General features: G+C 40.0%; 1 protein-coding gene across 4 annotated transcripts; it reads right to left on the bottom strand.

Moving 5' to 3' along the window:
* Positions 1–2,434: 2,434 nt before the first annotated feature.
* Positions 2,435–15,250, bottom strand: LOC117971914 (uncharacterized). Of its 4 annotated transcripts, XM_059009740.1 has the most exons (4): positions 15,135–15,250; positions 11,123–11,226; positions 7,058–8,046; positions 2,435–2,660 (listed from the first exon to the last, which is right to left on the bottom strand). In XM_059009740.1, the coding sequence occupies exons 2-3, from the start codon at positions 11,218–11,220 to the stop codon at positions 7,068–7,070; spliced, it is 1,077 nt and encodes a 358-aa protein (XP_058865723.1). In that variant the 5' UTR covers positions 11,221–11,226; positions 15,135–15,250; the 3' UTR covers positions 2,435–2,660; positions 7,058–7,067. The 4 variants fall into 4 exon arrangements, with proteins under 4 accessions (XP_058865723.1, XP_034775912.1, XP_034775914.1 ...); XM_034920021.2 differs by lacking the exon at positions 2,435–2,660 and having other exon boundaries at positions 6,380–8,046; XM_034920023.2 differs by lacking the exons at positions 2,435–2,660; positions 11,123–11,226; positions 15,135–15,250 and adding an exon at positions 9,291–9,876 and having other exon boundaries at positions 6,380–8,046.
* Between the last annotated feature and the right edge of the window lie 10,553 nt (positions 15,251–25,803).

Here is a 25,803-nt window from a genome sequence, read left to right on the forward strand (position 1 = left end):
CCTGTGTAGACAAAGGTATACTAATGAGGTATTGGTACATTTAAATGTATTAATAAATTAATATTTACTCTGAAAGATATTTTTATTATGCTTTAAGAATATGTTTGATACAAAATAAGTTATAACCGATTTTAAGCATAGCCATAATTTTCCACTGAAGTGATAAAGATAAACTACAGCTCCTGGCAGAATATCAGAACAACCAACCAGAAAAAAAACTGTGTTATATAGATAGATAAGTAAGAGGAACTATGTATTCAAATATAGCATACAGGCTTAGACGCTAAGATTTGCAATATGATATTGGCACAATGCATCAGGTGGAATTGTCTCTGCAGATTTGCTCAGCAACAAGAAGCTGGAAGGAAAGGGCAGTGAGCTTGGGCTGTAACTACATACACGAGAACAACTTTGCTAAGAACGTCAGGTATTTTCTTGATTGTCTTAGCTTTATTTTTTTGTCTTTGTTGGTAAAACTTTGAAGTTTATTATAACAAATAAATCTATTGCATTTTGTTCAGGACTAGTTGCATGTTTATTTTCCCACCTGTTTGTGGATCCCTCATTTAATATTCAGCACTATTCTCTAAAGTAAATAATACAAATACAGTCAGACCTGCTTGTGTGACCGTCACCTTTATTTAGAGACCACCTGCTCATGTGACCACTTTAAATTCCTCCCAGTGATATCTATACATTGAATTACCCAGCAATGGACTCAAACCTGTATTAAGTAACCATTTTAGTCAGCTTTTATCTTGAACATATTGAAATGGAAATGAGAACTGGCATATTCATCGTTTCACATAATTTCTTTGCAAATGCATTAACAAAATTCAATTCACTGGTCGCTTACAAGGGCTTGAGTAGTGCAGAATAAGGGGGGTTTAATTTGAGGAACAGGGGTGCTTGTGTAACATGGAATTAGAGACATAAAGCTGGACAGCTTGAGACGAGAAGAGTTGGACAAGACATATGACGTAAAACACTTTGAATTCTCATGTCTCACCGGGTCAGGACCAGGCAGCGTCTCTTAGCTGCTGGACAAACAAGGAGAATGAGAGGACAAACATAAAAGACACTCTCGATGAGAGACACAAAAGATAAAGGGATAGATCCGTCACTACTCAGTGCAGCATCCCCAGGCAGCGTGGCTGGCAGCTGGGCGGAGTGGAGAGTTAGGATAAAGAGTCTTGGGTCTGTGTTGGAGAGATGAGAATAGAGAACCCCCCCCCTCCCTCCTCTTGGCAGGGCCCGGCTCGGCAGGTGGGGACTCGGCCAGCCGGAAGGGGCAGAAAGGTGCATAGACCTGAAAAGAAGCAAGGTAGATGGGATAGCAAGGTAGATGGGATAGCAAGGTTGTCGTGTTCCACCATAAACTTGCATTGACGGCGTGTGCGTATTCATGTATTCACTTAACATTTGATAAAGTAACATTAATTCAATCAGAGGAAAAGGTGTAAACTATTATTGAATAGCCAAAGTGGGGCTTAATATAAAGAAGTTTAAGAACCCCTGAAATATAGCATACAGGCTTACAAGCTGAGATTTGCAATATGATATTGACACAATGCATCAGGTGGAATTGTTTCTGCAAATGCTTGTTTGGTAGATTTGCTCAGCAACAAGAAGCTGGAAGGAAAGGGCAGTGAGCCTGGGCTGTAACTACAACAAAAGAATATACACGAGAACAACTTTGCTAAGAACGTCAGGTATTTTCTTGACTCTCAGCTTTTTTTATCTTTGATTTGTTGGTATAACTTTCAAGTTTGTTATAACAAATAAATACATTGCGTTATGTTCAGTACATATTTACATTTAATATTCAGCACTATACTCTAAAGTGAATAATACAATACAGTCACACCTGCTTGTGTGACCACTTTAAATTCTTCCCAATTATATTATATTGTACTTCACTTTACCTGACTAAGAGACCACCGTCTAATGTGACCAGATTTCTCTGAACCAACAATGGACTCAAACCTGTATCAAGCAACCATTTTAGTCGGCTTTTATCTTGAACATATTGAAACAGAAAGGAGAACTGGGCATATTCATTGCTTTCACATAAAAATGTCTTTGTAAATGCATTAACTAAATTAACGTCATTTAATCACAGTATTTTTAACATACATAATTACAGGAAGGCATGTAGGAGAACATATACGGGATCTCTCTTTTAAGAGACCCCCTGTGTTAAGAGAACACTATTTGACTGTCCCTTGAGTGCAGGTCTCTTCATACAGGTTTGACTGTACATGAGCAAAGATGCTTTCTAATTCTTTCTACTTTAGTTTTATATGCAAAGCTCGCAGCTGTTGTTAGGAATCAGATACACGTCTCTTCAGCCCCTATATAGTTAAAGAAAATCACTGAACAAATGAAGAGAGACCTATAAAGCAGGTTATGTAGAATACACTAGCCCCTCCCCCCACCACCCACCCATATTTAATTCCTCCCCTAGCACGTGGGCGTTGGAACGTAACATTGGTTTACATAATGATGATCACGGCCACGGTTTCACAAATACTACTGAATTTGTCCAGTGTGCATGAATTACTATCCCAGGATTGGAGGGGGTCTGGTCCCCTGTATACAAGACCGACACAATCCAGCCCAGATTGGTCCAAATCATCAGCTGTCCATTGTTCCAGTACCTGAAAGAGAAGGCAGGCAATGCCAGTCAGTATCTCACAGCGTCAGCAGAAGATGACTAGATTGTTTTCTGCTGTATCCTTTCAATCCTCAGCAGTGGTTTCAGAATGAGATTGAGGCTGTTACTGTGTTTTGTCATTGAGAGGAGTGCTGTCCACCCAGAGCCACGCCCCTTCAGTAACAGCATCAGTCAGGCCCATCCAGTAGTAATTCACTGTAGTCCTGGATTTTTTTTACTAAAAATCTCTAAACAGAAAACAAACTCCTATCAGTTATACTGGAGATCTTGAGACAAGGAAGAAAAATCTGTCTCTAGAAAGCAGAAACAAATGAGCATGACTTTAGCATGGCAGCAGCCAGGGGTCAATGTCATAGTCAGCTAACCCTACTATGAGCTTTTTGAACAGTGACTCTGATTGCTGTGCTGTACCTGCTCTGTTTCGCTCTCTATAATCACCTGGTCTGCTTCCATTGACTTTCAGTTATTGCGGCTGGAGTGCCAGTCTTTATAATCAGTTGAGAAGAAGTAGCACTTCCCATTGAACAGTTTCCAGTTCTGTAGGCAGAGAGGTTTACAAACCTGCTCTGCACAATGAGAGACGCAGTGGTCACAGATGTGAAGAAAATGGTTAAACATTTATAATAATAATAACTAATAATGTGACTGTGTATCTGTTCCCATTCTGAACTCTGTGAGTCTTTCTAAGCTTTGCATTTAGTATTGAATCTGTTGATCTTAGCTGTGCATTCAGATTGCTCTGTGTTGAATCTGTCTTTCTGACCCTGCAGGTTGCTCTAGTCTGGATCTCAGTCTTCAGTTGAAAAGCTAAGAGAAATGATTTTGTTCGGCAACCTCAATGTAGCCTGGAGCTGCTGTGGCAGCCCAAAAAACGGTGTGTGGACCGCCACTACAAATTTGTTAACTCAATTACAACTCCAGATATTCTGGGGAAATGGGGGAGGAGTGATTACACAAATAAAACAAAAAACACAGATAATCATAATAAAACTCATTTACTTTCTAGTTTCTTAAAGTACTTAGTTGTGCTTGTTTGTCTCATCGACTGGCTTTCCTTTTATGAATATTAGTCTGTAGCACTCACAACGTGTAATTCTGCTGCTTATTATTATGAAAATAATCCACCAGCATATTAGAGCTTTAGATTCCTTTTAAAAAAAAAAAACTTGGCTTGATAAGCACAAATCAGTCCAGACGCTGGCATACCTTCAGCTCTTTGTTGATTTTTCCCAATCATTTAAGTTTACTCACACCCATATTTGCATTTACCATGGCACTGAGTGATTAGAATTAACCAATAGAGCATGCATAATATTTTTTTCTGTTAGCATGGGTGATCTGCAAGCTGGAACATCTGGCCACAGAAAATCGACTATGCTTTCACCTTGTTCCCCTGGCTCAGCACTTTGCATCATAGTTACTGCATAAATGTTAACCTATATGTGGGGTTCAGGGGGCGGAGCTAGGCACCAACAACCTATCATCTGCTGTCATCAATTAAATCTACCTTATTTAAACATTAGTCACCTCTACCTAGCTGTCCTGTGATTTTTCGTTTCCTCCTCCTCTAGCATCTCAACCGCCTTTGCATCGGTCTCCTCTGGGGGGTTATTGATTCCACTTTCTCCAACCCTTTGTTAAGCTCCGCTTCATTTACCTCATAGAGGAGGGTTCTCCATGAGTCAGAGGGGACCCCCGGCCAAACGCTTCCATCTGCATGTATGTTTCTTTGGATTCTTCTTTTAGGTCTGATGCCTCTATGTGAGGGTCCCCAAGTGGTGGCATCCCTTGTGTTTGTCGGGTCTCCTCAAAGATGATGGCCCCTTCCTGTTTGTCGGGTCTCTTCAGTGATGGAACCCCCCTTTATTATGTTGTGCTTTGAAGAGGCGGAACACCACGCACTATATGTTTTAACAAATTCTAACTTTATGTTTGCTCTTTCCAGTTCGCGAACCTCTTCGTATGTCGGGTAACCTCAGAGACGGTACCCCTCTTGATGTCCCTACAGATGCCTTGACCAGACTGCACCCAGTTACCTCCAGACCCTCATCACTCCCTACACCCCCACTCGACCTGTCCGCTCCTCCTGCACTAGAAGACAGGCTCTACCTCCTCGACGCTCCCCAGCCTCCAGAGCCCGCTCCTTCTCCATCCTTGCCCCGCAGTGGTGGAATGACCTTCCTACAGATGTCAGGACTGCCCAGTCCCTGACCACCTTGCGGCGCCTCCTCTAAAGACAGCACCTGTTGAACTCCTCTTTTCATCTGGACACTTATCACTCTTCCTTAAATTCACTTTACTGGCTCTTATCTGCTCCCTATTTTACAGCATTTAACCCTGTACTTTAGAGTACTGTAATCTGTCAAGTGTCATTTAATCTGTAGTATTTTGTATCTAATCATATCTTGATGTAACTATCACTGACACTTATCTGATCCGTTATTGAATCGTATTCTGTCAGACTTATACCTACTAGAACTGAAGTGATTGTATTGTATCTTGCTCTTAACTGTATTAATAATTGTACTGATTCTCGAAATGTATTTTTTGTCTATGATGTAAGTCGCCCTGGATAAGGGCGTCTGCTAAGAAATAAATAATAATAATATGTCGGGTCACCTCAAAGACGGTGCCCCCCCTCCTGTTTGTCAGGGTCTCCTCAGCGACGGAACCCCCCTACTGTATATGTTGGGTCAGGAAGAGCTGGAACCTCTTTTGTGTTAATAATACTAATTTATGTTTTCTCTTTCCGGTTCGTGAGCCTCTTCTTATGTCGGGTATCCTCAGAGATGGTGCCCCTCTTTTATGTCGGGTCACCTCAGAGACGGTGGCCCCCCTCCTGTTTATCGTGTCTTTTGATCAAGTAAATGTTGGTCCTTGAAGAGGCGGAGCCCCTCTCTCCATGTGTATATGTTTACCAACTCTGTCAATAAACACTATCGGGTGACATTGCTCCGCCCTGTCAAGTATTGATTACATGCTTCCATGTGACTTGGATCTGTTGCTTAGTAACCACTGACAGACTGTGATTGCTTCGAGAAATCACAGAGCTCGGCCACCAGGTGGTGCAGAGGAGCAGGCCATCTTTGCAAACCCCTTGACAAACCTCCTGTAGTAACTGGAGGTACTTTACCTTCTCCGGGTCCATCGCCACCCCATCCCTGGAAACCACATGCCCCAGGTACTTTACCTTCTCCGGGTCCATCGCCACCCCATCCCTGGAAACCACATGCCCCAGGTACTTTACCTTCTCCGGGTCCATCGCCACCCCATCCCTGGAAACTACATGCCCCAGGTACTTTACCTTCTCCGGGTCCATTGCCACCCCATCCCTGGAAACCACATGCCCCAGGTACTTTACCTTCTCTGGGTCCATCCCCACTCCATCCCTGGAAACCACATGCCCCAGGTACTTTACCTTCTCTGGGTCCATCCCCACTCCATCCCTGGAAACCACATGCCCCAGGTACTTTACCTTCTCAAGGTCACTCAGCCGCTCCCTCCTCGACGTCTAGACAGGAAGAAGCCACATCTGCAATGTGACACACATCAGTGTGTCTGTCAGTCAGTGTATCAGTCAGTCTGTGTATCGGTGAGTCAGTCAGTGTATCATTATTTATTACTGCTACTGTTAGTTTTTTTTTGGTCTGACAATTTAAAGCATTGATATTTACTGTACAATAAAAAAGAAATGCACAGGAATGCTGTTTTGCTGCAGTTTAATGGTGATTACACAGAGGAGCATGGCAGTTCCAACAAGGTAGCTGCAAGAGGGGTAAACACACATGCTGGTTACGCTATACATGAGAGCAGGCATTAGCTTGCTGTGTATTTATTTTATTTTGTTCTTGGTAAAGCTGTATATTAAGGTTCTGCTTATTGATGCTATATTAACTTTTGATTAACACGTAATATATATTTAATAATGACTTTATAAAGTATTATTAATTTTGCTGACATTTATCAGACACCTTTATCCAAGGTGACTTGCAAGGTTTAGCAAGCTGTAAAATGCTATAAAAAACATCAACAGTACTACAACAAATTCAACCATGGACAAGAGCAAACCTTGACCAACTTTATCCCTCCCTAATCCTGCAGTGCTTGGCCAATTGCACGCTGCCCTCTGGGAACTCCCGGCCAAAGCTGGCAATGGCATAGGTGGCGTTGGAGACAAGCCTCTGAGTCGCCTATAGTGGTGCACCTTCCCAGCCGGGTGCTTTTAGAGTATGTATTTTTGAGCACTGCCAATTACTGACTGACCAGACTGATTTTGTTCCACCAAAGCAGAGAGACAGACTGAAATGTAAGAGACTAAAAACAAACATTGAAAAAAAGAAAGTAAAAAAGAAATCAAGAAAGCTGAGCTCATTTTTTCACCTCCTTTTCTTTAGTTCTCCACTTGGCACTCGATGCGCTGGTTGAGGCAGTTGTAGCAGTCCAGGTGTCTGCTTCGGCAACTCTTGCAGGCAAGCTCCCGGGCGTACTCGCATGACAGGCACTCACTCTGATCTTTAGAGCAGTTGTCGCAGTACACCTTTTGGCACTTTAAGCAGTCATTTCTGTGATTCAAACAGTCCCTGCATTTCAACTGTTTCACCTTGGGGATATTGTCGCAGGTGCACTTCCCCTTAAATTCTGTGCAGTCATTGCAGGTCTTCTGGTAGTCAACAGACTTGCAGTTCTGGCACTTCCTCATCTTGTCTTTGCAGTTGTTGCAGAAGGTCGTCTTGCTCAAGCAGTCTGTGCAGGCGGTCACGGCTTTACAGTCGGGGCAGGACAGCTGCAGCTGGTAAGGGCACTTCTCGATGGTGAAGCCCAGGTTCCTCAGGTTAGAGAAACCTTTCTGGACGAGTGTCACGTCGTCACCATCGAAGAGCTGGGTGTAGGTGAAGTACATGTGCACGTTGCTCGCTTCGCGCCACAGAGAGAAGGGCTTCTGCGACAGGGGCTCGTCGATCATTCTATCGCATTTGTCGCTGAAACAGTGCTTCAGGCAGGGTGAGTTGGTGGTGTAGAAGACCACGCAGCCGCCACCTTGCAGGGTCTGCTCTAGCTTCCCCCCCAGCCACTCCGCCCCCGTCATGGGCTTGGGTTCCTGGCCTGGTGGCAGGTCCCATCCGTTTGTTGGGTTCTTCAAGATCTTGAACTCGGAGCAGTAGACGCCGGGATCCGGACGCACTGCTATGTAGTTGGCTCTCAATGGGGTGTTGAAGTCCTGTACCGATTTGGTGACTCTAGGCTGCTGCTCTTTCCCCTTCTCCAGGTACTGGACTGGACTGTTACCCTTGCACTGGTCGGGGGTCAGTCCGATCATGAAGCTCATCTGGTCCAGCTGTCCGGGGTTGTCTACATTCTTAAGAAGGAAACTGCCAGAGAGAGAGAGAGAGAGAGAGAGAGAGAGAGAGAGAGAGAGAGAGAGAGAGAGAGAGAGAGAGAGAGAGAGAGAGAGAGAGAGAGAGAGAGAGAGAGAGAGAGAGAGAGAGAGAGAGAGAGAGAGAGAGAGAGAGAGAGAGAGAGAGAGAAGAAATTAATTAAAAGGCTTTAGTCCTTTGAGAAAAAAAGGGCTTTAGTCCTCAGCAGCTACAACAGTGACTCATCAGTATAGAAGTGGAGAAAAACATTCTGACCAACCATTTTGTCCCTACTCTCAAGAATCAGTGAACTACCAAAGTACAAAGTACAAAATGCTGTGTAGTGATTTATTATTTTAAGTGAGAAACCTCAAAACACATCCCTCTACAAATGCATTTACATTTTCCTTGTTTTTCTTTCCATTGCTGTATAAATATTTGCTATTTAAATGAACTTCCAATGTATATTAGTTCTCTTTTACTGATATTACTAAATGCAGCGACGTGCCTGTAAACGGTTGATGTGAACCTTGAACTCTGCGCTGTGGAGGTGGAAGATGTGTGTTAAATTATCTGCCATTATTAGCACACCAGCTATTGGCTATTTATGAAATATGGTTTCTTTTGTAAATCATACACTCTAGCTAATCACTGTTGCTTATACACAGTGCAGCAAGTAATACTACTGCTCTAAGAAGAATGTTTCAGCTTTCATTAAAAACGCTGTTTATTGGTTTCAATTATACTCTAGTGTTTTTGATAAGGTTGTAACAATCTACCTTTGACCCAAAAGGCCAACAAAACATTCCCAGAAGAATAGGTTACTACCAAAAACTCCTTAAAAATGACATAAAAAGTAGATGGCAGAAAGGCAGATACACAGCAAAAAATAGGATTGCTAGGTTCGTTTGGGTGCAAAACATTTAATTCCAAAACATTTGCCCAACACACACAGATTACCAAACAATTTTATGACCCACAGTACCTCGGGTAGCTGCTGACCCATGCACATAACATTAAGTCCAAACAGAAATAGGATGGTGGTAAATCCACTGGTAAGCCTACAGAGGCAATAAATAAGTAAAAATAATGTCCAGAAGAAATGTCCCAAAATTATAGTCCAGTATCATAAACAAACAAAAAATAGAAAAAACCCCAAAAATCAAAATTCAGTTTGAAATCCACCACAAAAATAAAGTAAAAGGAAATTAAACAAACATCTGCCGTACAAAAATAATAATAAATCAGTTCGGTCTCACCGGTTTGTGTGGTTGTCCAGGAGCGCTCCAGAAAGACAAACAAAGTCCAAAAAACACAGCTGTAATCCAAAATCCAAGGGTATGTTTTGTTTTCCTCCAGATAATAGCAATGAAAAAAAATAAGTGCCAGCCACGTTTGCTAAACAAAGAACATTGACTAAAACTCAAAAAACTAAAGCTAGATAAACAGAGTCTACATCTAACTTTATACCGTTTTGCATTAACACATCTAAGTTTAGAAAACCTGTACACATGAAATACCCAACGGCAAACCTTCAGCAGCAAACTAAGCAGAGTATAAACTCCCAACAGAAAAAGGTGCCGTCCCATAGTGCATTAGTGCAGGGTTTTTAAAGGTCAAGGTCCTCCAACATATTTAAAGGGGCAACGTTTCCTAAAACCCACTCTTAAAAAGGTAACAGAAAGCATACTTCGAAGTATCATATATTCTGACTTTAAACACACATTTTGAATACCTGGCCAAGCTAAAAAGTGGTGCTCTTAAATGGACCACTTACATAATATTTACTTTTGTGTGACAGGCGTCACAAGGTTATTCATTACAAGAGTTGTTTTTTTCCTTTAAGTTTCACATTTACTCTTTGACTCAAAAAACTGTAGTACTGACCAATGTTTCAAGGGTGTGAATAATCCTGGAGGCTCTTGTGTATATTGTGACGGGGCGTATGCCCTGCACACGGACTTCGATGTGGGGGAGGGCACGCTCCGCCTGGGATCGCCCAGCTGGATTAAGTTAGCTGGGGGGCGGGTCTCAGCAGAGCGTGCCCGTTTAAAAGAGCAGCGTGTCAGCGGCTCGGGAGCGTGCGCGCACCAGAGAGTCGCTTCCATGAGGGCCGTGCTCTGTGCTTGTTTTGTTCTGTTTTTATTGTTTTATTGTTGTATTGTTTTATTATTTATTTTTGTATTTTTAAATTAAATACTGTGCCACACGGCACATACTCTTTACTCTGCGTCTCGAGCCTTCCATTCTGGTTCTCTGCTGCCTACTCTCCAGCATGGTAGGAACAACGAGCCTGTCACAATATATATATAAATATATATATATATATATATATATATATATATATATATATATATATATATATATATATATATATATATATATATATATATATATTGTTACCTCCTGCCCGTCCATCTCGGTCGGCTTACTCACTGGCTTACCCCGGGCAGGTCGCTGCGCGAGTCTCGCAGATCGTTGGAGGGTGGATGGAGACCAAAGGCTTGCTTTATCCGGCGGCAGAAAATAAGGCACTGACTCAGCCAGTTTAACTGAAACCAACCGTTTATTAAGAAAACAATGTAACAGTACAGAGGTTGTATTCAGCACTGCAAGGCCCTCCGTGTAGTACACTCATACCGCAGCACAGTCCCGCAGTACAGTACCTCACCCTAACGCAGCTGGGAATCAGAGCGCGCCAATACTCCCGCTCCGAGTTTATATAACAAGGCTCCTTCCCGCCACACAAATGTAACAATTTCAGAGACAGAGGAGGGAGTGCTTGGGGGTTTCAATACATAAAACACAACCAATACATACAGTTGACAATACAAACACAGGAGATATTCACATACACTAGACCCCACTAGTATAACAATATATATATATATATATATATATATATATATATATATATATATATATATATATATATATATATATATATATATATATATATATATATATACACGCACATTTAATTTAAGGGGGGGATATTAAACTTTTTCCAACTTTACTTTTACAGATCCTGACCAATGTGTCCCTATCCCTGTGACCTCACTGAATGACTTGCATTTCTCTGAACACTTACTCCTTCACCAGCGTCCTCAGCACCTCTGGCTTGATTTGTTCAGTGCTGCCAAGCCCAGTGTGGAGCAGGAGCAGCACGGCTACCCAGCTGAGACGCATCTTTCACTTAAAAAAAAAAAAAAATTAATGCTTTAAAAAATAAAGACATTTTGTCAAGTTCAGCATAGTTCATATTGGGCAGCAGTGTGGAGTTGTGGTTAGGGCTCTGGACTCTTGACCGGAGGGTCGTGGGTTCAATTCCAGATGGGGGACACTGCTGTTGTACCCTTGAGCAAGGTACTTTACCTAGATTGTTCTAGTAAAAATCCACCTCTATAAATGGGTAATTGTATGTAAAAATAATGTGATATCTTGTAAGTTGCCCTGGATAAGGGCATCTGCTAAGAAATAAATAATAATAATATTGGGCCAAGATAATTTTCTTAATAGGATTTTTGAAAATAAGAATTATTTCCTAATATCAGGCAATATTTTTTTACATTTAAAGGGTAACTAAAGTTGTTTTGTGTGTGCGTGTGTGTGTTTCATGTTCCCACGTGTTGCTGTGGCACACGCTCTCTCAAAATGATGCGAATATTCTGCCTGATAAAGGACATTAAAGGTAAGAATAACACGTTGTTCTGATAATTTCAATACCTTCGAGCTTTCTCTGACTAGCACAGAATAAAGGAGAGAAAGTTCAAGCAAACATCAGGCCACATTCTTCTCCCTCCCTTCTAATTCAAGGGAGGAAAAAGGCTACACTGATTTTTTAGATCAACTGTGTGATCAAGCTATGGTGAGTTGTATTTCCTTGCTAAATGATGCATTAAAAAGTGTTATTTGAATTTTTATTGTTTATAAAATAAATAATTGAATATTATTTTACTTGCATCCAGGGGTGAAATTCTGCTGGTCCTCAATGGGAACGGAGTACCAGAATGTATTTTTTAAGGTGGTACTGGTACCGGGACTTATTTGTGCTGATTTTTGTCGGACTCGCATGTGTGCCATCATTCTGTCAGAAAGCTCAGAACTCTCAGAATCAAACAATCATTTAAAAAAACAAAACAAAACAAAAAGATTTGGCAGATAGGATGCCAATCATTATTAAACCAATCAGTTAGACCTAAGGGTGGGGCTCTAGTACTTATGCCAGCGCCAGCATGCCATTTGATGCAAGGAAGGAAAGACAGCAAAAGAACGAACATCTAATTTAAGTGCTTATTAGGCTAGTAATATATGTTTAACATTCTGGGTTTTTATATATAGGTTATATATCGTGCTGCTGATCTGAACTCTCAACCTGCCTTTAAAAAGAAAAGCAAACAAATGAGGCACATGAGGTCAGCAAAATTCTGTTTTAATGTTTTTTTTTTCTTTACATATATATTGTAAACAAGTGCATAGTTTCACCATGCTAGAGAGTACCGGGGAGGCAGCAGAGAACCAGAATGGAGGACTTGAGACGCAGGGTAAAGGACAAATACGCCGTCAGACGCAGTCTTTATTCAAATCCAACATAAACGAAACAGTAGAAAAAAAGATATCTAATTCCTTTCTTTAAATATGCGCGCCCCGCTGACACACCCAACAGCTAACTCAAAACAGCTGGCGGCGCGCTCAGCCGGGGTGCGCTCGTGACCCTTTAACGGAGGGACCTGTGCAGGGCTAACAAGCCCCGTCACAACATATATATTTGTACTATCCGTCGGTAACATTATTAGTTTGCTTGTGAGGTTAAAAAACAAACAGGGAAAATGCATACTGCGCTTTTAAAGTGTGGAGTAGTGGTTAGGGCTCTGGACTCTTGACCAGAGGGTTGTGGGTTCAATCCCCAGTGGGGGACACTGCTGTTGTACCCTTGAGCAAGGTACTTTACCTAGATTGCTCCAGTAAAAACCCAACTGTATAAATGGGTATTTGTATGTAAAAATAATGTGATATCTGTATAATGTGAAATAATGTATAATGTGATATCCTGTAACAATTGTAAGTCGCCCTGGATAAGGGCGTCTGCTAATAAATAAATAATAATAATAATAATAATAATAATAAAACCCAAAGTGACTGTAACAGGGCAAGGAGCCCTGTAAAATGTATTATTTATTTATTTTTAGAACGGGGTCCGCCCCTGTGCAATTTATTGTTTTGTATTATGATTTATTTATTATTATATTTATATGACGTGGGTTTTGTTATTGTTTTGTTGTTTATAAATGTTATGGCGTAGCTGTGTATTTTGTTTAGTAGCGTGGATGGGAAACCCCATCCACAGTAATTTAATAAACTAAGGGGTAATAGAATAATTACTAGCCAGTTAAACCCCTCGGCCATGCTATATAATATATAAACCGACAGCTCTCTGCACTCGGGGTGGGTGTTAGAGCGGAGAGCGCGAGCGAGGAGCGAGAGAAAACGAAACTCAAAGAAAAAACGTGAAGGATCAGTGAAGGCTATTGCCCAGCCTGATCTGTGTTGTTTGTGTTCTAGATTATTTTTGTTTAACATTTTTATTTTTGCTCTGTGTTTTGTGTTTGAACTTTTTATTTTATTTTTTGTATTTAAATAAACGGCGCCCTGCGTCTTTATTTCTGAACTGCAGTATTTGGTGTCAGTGTGTTTACGTTCCTGCTTCTGCCTTGATGTCACCACCCAGCCACCCTGTCACAGTGACAAAAACTTAAAAGGGTGCAGTACATACAAATGAAACCTCTTTATATAAATCCATTGGTCTGCATGCCGTCGTAGTTTCCATGGTGACCCCCGATTCACCCTTAGCTGAGTACCTGCACTTTTTTGTTGAGAATTTCACCACTGCATCAAAGGATTGTCTGTACTTCTGAAATTGTTTGAGTTATTTCAGTCAAAGAGGATTTTTGAGTAAATGATCAGTTTCTAAACCTATCCTTGAGAATTAGGAGTAAATAACAGTACATAAGAGACTCAGAAAAACTTGGTACTAAACACTATCTTAGCATATTCTTAAATTGAACCCTTAAGAATAAATACTGTAAATTCCAATCAGGACTTTTTGCCTTCTGAAAGGAATAAAGCACCCAGGATCTATAGAAACTCCCTAGTGTAACATACATAGGACTAGTGAATTTGGATCCATCGGAGTGTCACATAAAATCCTAAATTGCTGAGTTAGCCCACCCAGAGCGACAGCTACAATTGTTTAAGTAAGGTATGTGCATTCACTTTGGGCTACTCCAGAAACCAGAAGAAAGCACAGCCCGAGAATGCTCTGTAGTATAGTTTAGCTTTCTCTCACATACGTACACACAGCAAGAGACACACTTTCTGAACAGTAATACAGTTTATCTTACTCTCACTCACACACACTCCAAAAACAAAAAACACATACAATGTGAGTACACTTACAGTATAATGAGCGCTGTAGTTAAAATGCAAAGCGTTTATACAGCATACAATATTTATTTTACAATGTCAACCCTTGATCTATTCTTTATATATATATATATATATATATATATATATATATATATATATATATATATATATATATATATATATATATATGCACACACATACATACAGTAGCCTCCAGAATTGTTCACTCCCTTAATACAGTATAACCAGTTTTAGCAAAATAAATGTGTACATTCAGTATTTGTGAAAACAAGAAAATTTTAAGAGTATCAGTATTGGACATCACAAAAACATATCCAACCAAAATAACTGCATATTTTTCTAAATACACAGTGCTCAAATTTATACACACCCTGTAAATTAAAATGCAGTTATTTTGGACAGATATGTTTTTGCAATGTCTATTAGTCTGAATGTACACTTGCATTTTTCTTTGCTAAAACCAACTTTCAGTGACATTATATCAAGGGTGTGAATAATTCTGGAGGCTACTTTATATATTTATTTTATTTATTTTTGTATATTGTTTTTAAATTTATTTATGTATATTGTTTTTAAATGGGTAAAATGAAGCAAACAGAAGCACATTAGAAACACCCACCATCAACCACTAATCTAAAGTGTTTCCACAAACTTACCTCTGTTCGGTGTTCCAAGTAAAACTCACTCCGTCGCTTGACTGCAGCTCTAATGCACAGCAATCTTTCAGTCCTTCTTTTATACTGTACATATCCCTACTTGGAACCAGTCCAAGATACTTTGCCAACTGATAAGGGGACAGGTAGGAGTTGTGTAGGTGGATATTTGTTTTAACTTGCCCATTGTATGGATTGTCCATGAACTGGGAGTGTACACTTTTGACATTAACTGTGTGTGCATTCCACGTTTTTATTATTTTTTTGATACGTTCCGTGTTTTCATATTTTAATTATTTTAATACAAAGACGATCTCCCGTGATGTTCCATTCAAATTTTGCACTTGTGCTTGTAAGGCAGTGATATGTGTATATACAGTGGATGCCGCTTATTAGCAACCCTGATAAAGACACACCTTCGGTTATTAGCAACATTTTTACAGGAACCCAATCCTGTCTAATTTATATATATATACAGTGCCGTGAAAAAGTATTTCCCCCTCTCTGATTTTCTGCATTTTTGCATATTTTTGAATGTTATCAGATCTTCAACCAAAACCTAATATTAGATAAACAGGGACCCTCAGTGAACAAATAACACAAATTTGATAGAACCTGTGTGCTGACAACTTCACTCTGATGGTAAGGGCCAAAGTTAGTCAGATTTATATTGGGCAGGGCTGGCCCAAATCAGGGCTGGTTTTTAACCAAAGTACTCAAACAGCTGACCCTAATTATCCCTTTAATTGGGTGAGTTAACTAGGGGGGGCAATAACTTTTTCACACCTGAAGATTGCATGTTTGATTACCTTGCACACCAAACAAATGAAAGAAGCACCAAACTTTGGTGTCATTTTTTTCTCTCAGACTCCCTCTATATACTACAACAACCCACAAAAAAATCTGACCAAATAAAATGTGAAAAATGTGCAAAAATGCAGAAAATCAGACAGGGGGCAAATACTTTTTCACGGCACTATATATATATATATATATATATATATATATATATATATATATATATATATATATATATATATATATATATATGTAGCTTTTTGCTTATTAGCAACTTTCTGATAATGGCAACTTGTTTGATGGCTACCAAGAGGTTGGTAATTCTGTAATTCATACTGTACAATGGAACTCAGTTTAAAAGTTAAAATGAACACAAAGACAAGAAGGAAGTTATACAGCAAGACTGTGAAGGGTTAACTCAGTGTGTTGCAACAGCCTGGAGGTAAAACTTCTGAAATATCATTACTTGGAAAAAGGAGTGGTAGGATTTTACAGTTAATGTCTGTATTGAGTCAATTCCTCACACAAACTGATTCTGCAAAAACATCCTGTCGAAACTAAAGTTCAGGAGGAAAGACAACAGCCAGCTTCTAGGAAGGGGGGGAGGGGCTCTCACTAGCACTCTCTTATACCCTGCTCCCAGTGTCTCACACTGCAAGAAGTCCTTCTTTTTAAGTGTCTCACACTGCAAGAAGTCATTCTTCTTAAGTGTCTCACACTGCAAGAAGTCATTCTTTTTAAGTGTCTCACACTGCAAGAAGTCATTCTTCTTAAGTGTCTCACACTGCAAGAAGTCATTCTTTTTAAGTGTCTCACACTGCAAGAAGTCATTCTTCTTAAGTGTCTCACACTGCAAGAAGTCATTCTTTTTAAGTGTCTCACACTGCAAGAAGTCATTCTTTTTAAGTGTACACACGCTAAAATGTTTCTGTCCAAACAAAATCTTCACTTTTATGGATAAATATTTCCATAAATTTGTGCACATGAAGAAAAAAGAATCCTGTGGGAAGCATCTATTGAAAAGGTGGCCAGTTAATAAAGTCCATGTGACGGAAAAATAATGAGTTCTGGTTGTAAATCTCCCTCTCGACCTGTGAGGGTACTAAGTAGCGAAAGGGAAAGGCTTTGGACAGGTTGGTCTGACAGTTTATTCCCTGGGTTGGGAGGTCAGTCAGCCTGGAAAAAGACGAGACTCTGATGTGGGAACGTATTGACCTGGAAGGTAAACGAGGTAGCAGCTGCAAGCAATAGAATTCAGCTGTAATCGTTTACAAAGGGATCATGCATAAACGCATAAAAGGGGCCGGAAAATTATAAATCTTTTCCTTCACTTGGGTTTCAGCGATACGAGGAGACGGGAAGGACCGGAAGATATCCCCAAAATAAAATAGAGTTTGTGAGTGTTTTGTTGGTGTTTTCTGTTTAGTAACTGTCTGTGTTTGTTTTGTTAAATTGCACTAGACGGCTAAACAAATCCAGAGCTGTCGCCAGGGGCCAGCACAAAGCCGGATCACCACAGCACTTGTTTTTGCACCAATAGCACGTAATGTATTGTACTTCATCACAAGCACTGAGAGCACTCACTTTGGACCTGTGATCGTGTGTGTCTAATTGTGTGTGTGTTGTACCGTGTTTATTGTTTGCGGGACTGCAACCCTTTTTCATTACTGTGCAATACACATTGCTGTGTATTGCCAGCTCATTATTGTTTTCGGGCTGGTCATCAGACAATTGGATTTCTAATCATTAAAACCCTCATTTCACCCCTACTTTGTTGTCTGTTTGTTATTTGGAATTACTGCATCCGCACTGCACCTGCTATACACCTGCTACTAATTACCACTTTGCCACACGTGGTGTCAGACACGGGATGGATCGCAACGCGCTAGCGGAGCTGCTGGAGGCGCTGGATTTCACCATCAATACTGGACTTTCTTCAGGACTTCATTTTTCGTTGGTGAGATTATTCCTTTTCTGTTGGCTGTTTTTTCAGCTTTATTTTGATACTTTGGTGTTATTTTCGGTTTTGTTCTTTTGTTACTTTGCTGGACTTCCATTTCATCAACCATTGCCTTCAAGACTGTCTTTGTAATTGTTTCCCCTGTAATCATCCATTCACCTTTGTCTTTTTTTGTGTTGTACTTAAGAACATAGAACATAAGAAAGTTTACAAACGAGAGGAGGCCATTCAGCCCATCTTGCTTGTTTGGTTGTTAGTAGCTTATTGATCCCAGAATCTTTGCTTCTAATGGTTGAAGACGGGTTGAAGCGGGTGAGGCTTTGTACCCATCACTACTGCATTCCTGTCGCTGAGTCTCGTCACTCTGGCTACCCTGCCACATGCCCCTATCCTGGAATCGTCCCCTCCATGTATAACCAAAAGCACAGTTGCTTTTTTATCATCCTTCACAAATGGACTGCATGTAAAAAAGAAAGAAAAGTACAAGTCTTTGGTGCTGTCTGTGCAAGGCAAGTAAAGAATATAACTGAAAAACAATTATATAATGAAGACAACAACTCTATATATGGTTATATCTGCATAGCAACACAATGTAAGTGAATGCCACAAGCCTCAACATGTCAAGTTGTTTTGTCCTTACAGAAGTTGGGAGTATCCCTCAGTTTCTTGGAATTAGATTAGAACTTTCCTTTTTATCTGTATCACATTTCCTTAAATTGCAATGCTATGTTGATAACAGTCGACTCTGCATAATTGCATAGGCTTGGTACTAGTTGATGTCAAGCACAAAACTAGTGTATGCCAGCAGTAAGCTTTTACAAAGGGATACAATGACAATATTTTTTTTTTTCAGAGAAAGTTGAACTGCAGTGTACATAACTGTAGGATGATAGAACAAAGAAAAGAAAAGAATAAGTTGATGCACACAGAGTCATTAAATGATTAAAAACGATTTATTTCTGGACATTTCGGGCAAAGCCCTTCTTCGGCTGTGTAGAAAGAAAAGTAAACACAATGAGGTATAGTTGTTGATTTATGAAAATCCTAAAGATGATAAAGAACGTCCATTCCAAAAGGATCCACATTTCCAGAGTCTAATGCTAATTTAATAACTCAACTGATCACAAGGACCAGCACTATCTTAATAGGTTTCAGCTTTTGTCTTTCTCCTCCCCTCTCCAAAAGTACAAATGATTCTGTGTTGTCGACCCAACCCCCAGATGAACAAGCAAGGAACACAACCAGGTCATTCATTATTTACTCTATTAATCATTTACATTAATAGCAGCACTATAAACCCAAAGATATAATTAGAATAATGTTAGAATGTTAGACGTTAGAATAATGACTAATAGTAGCAGGTTAATAATGCGTTTGCCTAATTATTCAGATCCCTGTACAGTTAATAATGTTTATATAGTTGGATAATTTTTTTTTCCATTATTATGCGGTAAGATAACATTTTACGTTTTAGTAATAGTAGCAGGTTAATAATGTGTTTGCCTAGTATGGCAATATGCAAATTAAGTGGCAGTAAACATCTCTAACAACCCATCTACTAACAATAGATCACACAAGATAAATCCAAAGGCCTCTTTAACAAAATATTAAAGCTTAACGTCCATATTGAGTCCACAGAAAGGGTTTTTACAGATTTGCTTTGACATTGTCTCTTGTGTTCACTGCCAAGCCGCTGCCATCAGTTCTACATCATATTTTTGAAACGCCAAGGTATTTTTTTTAAATGCTCAGACTTCAAACCCAGTGGAGCTAGTGCAGTCTCCTCACTCTGACTACCCTATCATTATGCAATTATGCAGAATTAAATGCACTGTATCACCGACTTCAGGACCACTCAGTCATGCAATAAAGCGAATTCTGCATTTAAAAGATATGCATTTAACCAAATCACATAATAATAGACAATCATGTATCAAAAAACGGGACCAGTTAATGTTGTGCAATTAAACAACATATTCAATTATCACAAATAAGAGGAGTCGACTGTACAATCTAAGAAAAAAGGGTTCTTTAAAGTTCTATATAGAACCTTTTAGTTCTAAGGGTACCCTTGAAAGAACCCTTATGATAAAATGGTTCTTTATAGAACTCTAAGGTTAAAGGTTCTTTATAGAACCATTCTACACAGATTTTTGTTTTTTGCACGCATCTCCATGCTCCATGTTGACACTGCTCAAGAAAATCCTGTTAATTTCAATTTCTGTCAGAGAAGTTTTTGAGGTAAGCAGTAGGGGGAATTATTTAAATCCCTGTACAGTTAATAATGTTGATATAGTTAGAGAACGTTTTTCCATTATTATGCAGTAAGATAATGTTTTAGGTTTAGATGGGTTATAGAGAGATGTTTTAGTATCAATATTGTAAATATGTTTAGGAATACTCATAGAACTTTCAAACAATTTATCACAAAAAATAGTTATGTAAACTAAAAGAACGTGCATGAACATGTCGGCAGTAGACAGAAGAAAGCTTCTAAATAAGTTTACTCTTACTAGGATTTTTTTTCTGTTAGCTCTATGCATAGATTTCTCAACTTTGAATTGTTACCAAAGTACAATGCACATATAGGCCTCCAGTACCAACGTACCGTAGTTGGTATTTTTTGTTGTATTTCAAGTGAAATATAATTTCACAAAATATTATAAACGCTCTATATGTACTAATATAAACCTAATCCATACACATTCAATTATAACTGCCTTTTTCACACTGCAAGAAGCATCTATTGAAAAGGTGCCCAGTTAATTAAGTCCATCACAAATGCTTGATTGAAAACTGCCATTAATAGCCAAACACATGATTAAAAATAGCCCAAAAGTGTAAGCTATTTAGCCCAAAATATTGTTCTTGTGTGCTCTAAACTTCCTGCAATGCCATGTAACACTTTTCACTGACAAGGTCAAAATGTATAACACTAAACTCTCATAATATATTATAAGCCATGGCGTTTTTTTTTTATTTATTTTTTTTCCGTCCATTGGATAAGGGCGTCTGCTAAGAAATAAAATAATAATAATATTAATAATAATAAAAAAAAACACGTGCCTGTGTACGTTTAAAATACACCACCTGCTACTCCCAAACACAAACAAAAGCTCCCTTTTTATAGGATGCAGTTTGGGCTAATTGATCATCAATCAAATCATTAACCTAGCTGCATCCTCACCTGGGCAGTCTTCATCAGGGATGGAGCTGGAAATGAATTCCATCCCTGCCACACTGTTATAGTAAAACAATGGCTCTGAAAGAAGACAGCTAACCGTGACGTAACTGAATGGATGTCAAGAAAATAATAATTCCAAATCTAATAATAATACCATGAAGCAATTACTGAAGAGGGGATGCCCCTCTTTGGGTATCTGCCGAGAAATAAGTGGCCCAACTAGATTTAACCCATTAAATTCAAGGCTAATTATTCAACATAGATAAATACATTTATGCAAATAAGAAGCTGATTGAATAAGAAGCCAATCTTTAGCCTTGTTAAAAATGTCTCAACAGCTCCACACTCTAAAAAGATAGTGGTGGCTTCACTGCACACCCTGTGCTTTAAAAAGAGCCCCCACCCTCCCCCTTCTTGTTGCTTAGAAAATTGACTAAATATGCAAAACCTAGCTAGTAAGCCTAGATGCTTTGTTTAGACACATACTTCCTCTTAAAAGACCTGTTTCTTAGAAGCAGTTATTTTGTAGTTTGCGGTTAGGACACAGAACATCTTTTAGTCAGCATTCCCTGAAACTGTTTCAGAACTCAACTTAGACATGCATAATAGTTTCTTGTCCTAAAATACATCTTCTTGTAACTATAAAGGTTTTAAGATTGCATGAGAATGATCAGAAATCCTGGTCTGCAGGGTTAGAGACTTATTTCAAGTGGAGTCAAATGTAAAATTCTGTAATATATTCAATATAAAGAAACTGTAACTCTACCAGAAACAATAACAAATCTTCTGTCAGTCTGCACCAATGGTTATTTTCCACAAGAGGAAGCCAGGCCACTTTAAAATAAACTGTTGGTCAAAGGTGAAAAGGGCAGTCATTTCCCATTAGAATAAAATAAACTAGGGTGGCACTAGGGTGGCACCGTGGCACAGGGGTTAGTGCTGCTGCCTCACAGCTCCAGGCCCTGGGTTTCACATCTTGTCTGTCTATTAATGCATAGGTTAGTGAATTAGAGCGATCATTCCTTCCAGAATCGGTTTCCCTTGACATGCAGTATTTCAGGTAATTTACCACCGTTTAGTGCATGATCGTGGTTATTTTATTTTTTTTTTCTTGTGTGCTTGAGGACAACAGATTTTGTGTTCATTTTAATACATGCACTGTGTTGAAACATTAGGAGAAACCCAGGCAGCACTGTGTTGGAATATTTAGGAGGGACACACTAGTATCCTACACCGAAAGTGCAAAAACGTCTTAGTACAATAAAATATCATTCATGACTTATGACACAATTAATCACATGACAAATGCTCAAAATATGAAACACATAAAAACCCACTGAATCGTATTCAATCAATATATTAAATGATATAGTTATTTAAGTTCCAATTAGATGTTCAGATTTTGGTTCTGATGTAAGTTCTAAGAGATCAGAGCATGTCGCTTCTACTGGTCCAATGAACAATGAAAAATGATTGCAGCCGCTTCTTAAAGATCACAGTGTGAAAGTTTTGTCAAGGGAACTTGTCCAGGTAAATAGTTAACAACAACAACACATATACACATAGGCTACATTAATGATATAAGTGTTGTAGTAGTGGCTAATTGGGTTTAATGGCAATTTGTAAATTCCCAGAACTCAGACCAGCGTGTTACGCATAGCGGCTGATCACGGACAGCAGAGAGGTAAAGAGACCTGACACAGTTGAAGTCTCCACACGCTTCAGAAAGAGAGAGAGAGAGAGCGAGAGAGAGAGAGAGAGAGAGAGAGAGAGAGCGAGAGAGCAACAGCGACAGGAGAAAGAGACACCCAATACACAACCTGTGTTTCCCACCACACCCCGTTTACAAGTATATTACAGTTTGCAATGATATTCCAACAGCTTTAAACACTTACAAATGTTCATATGGAGAATATGTTTTGGGGACCAATTGTTACCAGGACCAATTATCGCAGGGGTGAATTGTCACAGGGACCAATTATTGTGAGGACCAATTGTCACTGGGACCAATTTTTGCTGGGACTAATTGTTACTGGGATTAATTTGCACCAGAGCCAATTGTCGCCGGGACTCATTTTCGCCTGGACCAATTGTTAGGGACGTATTTTCGCGGGACGAATTGGCTGGGGCGAATTGGAACCCTCTTAATACAGGGTTGTCACTTACAACATGAGATGTCAAGTCATTTAACAACGGAAAAAAGAAAAAAAATATACTAAGAGAAAATACTATTTTCAACCTGCCTGCTGGTGACTATCTATGTTGTCTGAAGTGAACCCACGTACTGTTAACCCCTTGTGATCCCACTGTAATTCGTCGTCCCGACCGCCGGTGGCATTGCACAGGGTTGAACGAGGTCGGGGCGAAAGGCTAGAAGGCGGCCAGATGGAAAGTTCTGGTTTGGATGGCCATTTGAGCCCCCTTTCTGCAATCAGCTGCATTGTGTCTTTTCACATGGGCTGTTTCTTCATTCGGTCTCTCTGTCCTGGGATAGCAGCTGGAAAGGAGACGTGCCGTTGGAGTGTGTGTTGACTTCCAGAATCCTGAAATGGCGGCTGCCTATTCCCAACCCCTACTCCCTTCTCTTCTTCTCCCCACTCTGGGGGACCCATGTGCGTCTGGACCCCTTCTCTTCCCGTCCCAAGGCATTGAGCACTGTGTTGGATTCTGTGTTGGCTTCTGTGTTGGCTTCTGTGTTGGATTCTGTGTTGGATTCTGTGATGGATTCTTTGATGGATTCTGTGATGGATTCTGTGATGGATTCTTTGATGGATTCTGTGTTGGATTCTGTGTTGGATTCTGTGTTGGATTCTGTGTTGGATTCTGTGTTGGATTCTGTGATGGATTCTTTGATGGATTCTGTGTTGAATTCTGTGTTGGATTCTGTGTTGGATTCTGTGTTGGCTTCTGTGTTGGATTCTGTGTTGGATTCTGTGTTGGATTCTGTGTTGGATTCTGTGATGGATTCTGTGTTGGATTCTGTGATGGATTCTGTGTTGGCTTCTGTGTTGGATTCTGTGTTGGATTCTGTGATGGATTCTTTGATGGATTCTGTGTTGGCTTCTGTGTTGGCTTCTGTGTTGGCTTCTGTGATGGATTCTTTGATGGATTCTGTGTTGGATTCTGTGTTGGATTCTGTGTTGGCTTCTGTGTTGGCTTCTGTGTTGGATTCTGTGTTGGATTCTGTGATGGATTCTTTGATGGATTCTGTGTTGGCTTCTGTGTTGGCTTCTGTGTTGGCTTCTGTGATGGATTCTGTGTTGGATTCTGTGTTGGATTCTGTGTTGGCTTCTGTGTTGGCTTCTTTGATGGATTCTTTGATGGATTCTGTGTTGGATTCTGTGTTGGATTCTGTGTTGGATTCTTTGATGGATTCTGTGTTGGCTTCTGTGTTGGCTTCTGTGTTGGCTTCTGTGTTGGCTTCTGTGATGGATTCTGTGTTGGATTCTGTGTTGGATTCTGTGTTGGATTCTGTGATGGATTCTTTGATGGATTCTGTGTTGGCTTCTGTGTTGGCTTCTGTGATGGATTCTGTGTTGGATTCTGTGTTGGATTCTGTGTTGGATTCTGTGATGGATTCTGTGTTGGATTCTGTGTTGGATTCTGTGATGGATTCTGTGTTGGCTTCTGTGTTGGCTTCTGTGTTGGCTTCTGTGTTGGATTCTGTGATGGATTCTTTGATGGATTCTGTGTTGGCTTCTGTGTTGGCTTCTGTGTTGGCTTCTGTGATGGATTCTTTGATGGATTCTGTGTTGGATTCTGTGTTGGATTCTGTGATGGATTCTGTGTTGGATTCTGTGTTGGATTCTGTGTTGGCTTCTGTGATGGATTCTGTGTTGGATTCTGTGTTGGCTTCTGTGATGGATTCTTTGATGGATTCTGTGTTGGCTTCTGTGTTGGCTTCTGTGTTGGATTCTGTGATGGATTCTGTGTTGGCTTCTGTGTTGGATTCTGTGTTGGATTCTGTGTTGGCTTCTGTGATGGATTCTTTGATGGATTCTGTGTTGGCTTCTGTGTTGGATTCTGTGTTGGCTTCTGTGTTGGATTCTGTGTTGGATTCTGTGATGGATTTTGTGTTGGATTCTGTGTTGGATTCTGTGTTGGATTCTGTGATGGATTCTGTGTTGGATTCTGTGTTGGATTCTGTGTTGGATTCTGTGATGGATTCTGTGTTGGATTCTGTGTTGGATTCTGTGTTGGATTCTGTGTTGGCTTCTGTGTTGGATTCTGTGATGGATTCTGTGTTGGATTCTGTGATGGATTCTGTGTTGGCTTCTGTGTTGGCTTCTGTGTTGGCTTCTGTGTTGGATTCTGTGTTGGATTCTGTGATGGATTCTGTGTTGGCTTCTGTGTTGGCTTCTGTGTTGGATTCTGTGTTGGATTCTGTGTCGGATTCTGTGTCGGATTCTGTGTTGGATTCTGTGTTGGATTCTGTGTTGGATTCTGTGCTGGATTCTGCGTTGGCTTCTGACTTTGTTCAGTGTGCAAGACTGTTTTGTTTATTTCTCTTTGTTTCAACCTGGGTTGATCATCGTTGATATTCCCGGGTTTTTTTGTGTAATAACTGGACGTGATTTGATCTGCAGCATCGGCACACGCTTTCTATATTTTTTGTTGTTCAACTGTGGCAACGGCCCCCCACTGTTTTTACGTCTGTACCTTAATATTTGTATTCAACTATGTATGTGTTATTTTAAAATTTAGAACAAAACCAATATTTTCAATCATAC

This window comes from Acipenser ruthenus, chromosome 39, assembly GCF_902713425.1.
Source record: "Acipenser ruthenus chromosome 39, fAciRut3.2 maternal haplotype, whole genome shotgun sequence".
Taxonomy (NCBI): Eukaryota; Metazoa; Chordata; class Actinopteri; order Acipenseriformes; family Acipenseridae; genus Acipenser; species Acipenser ruthenus.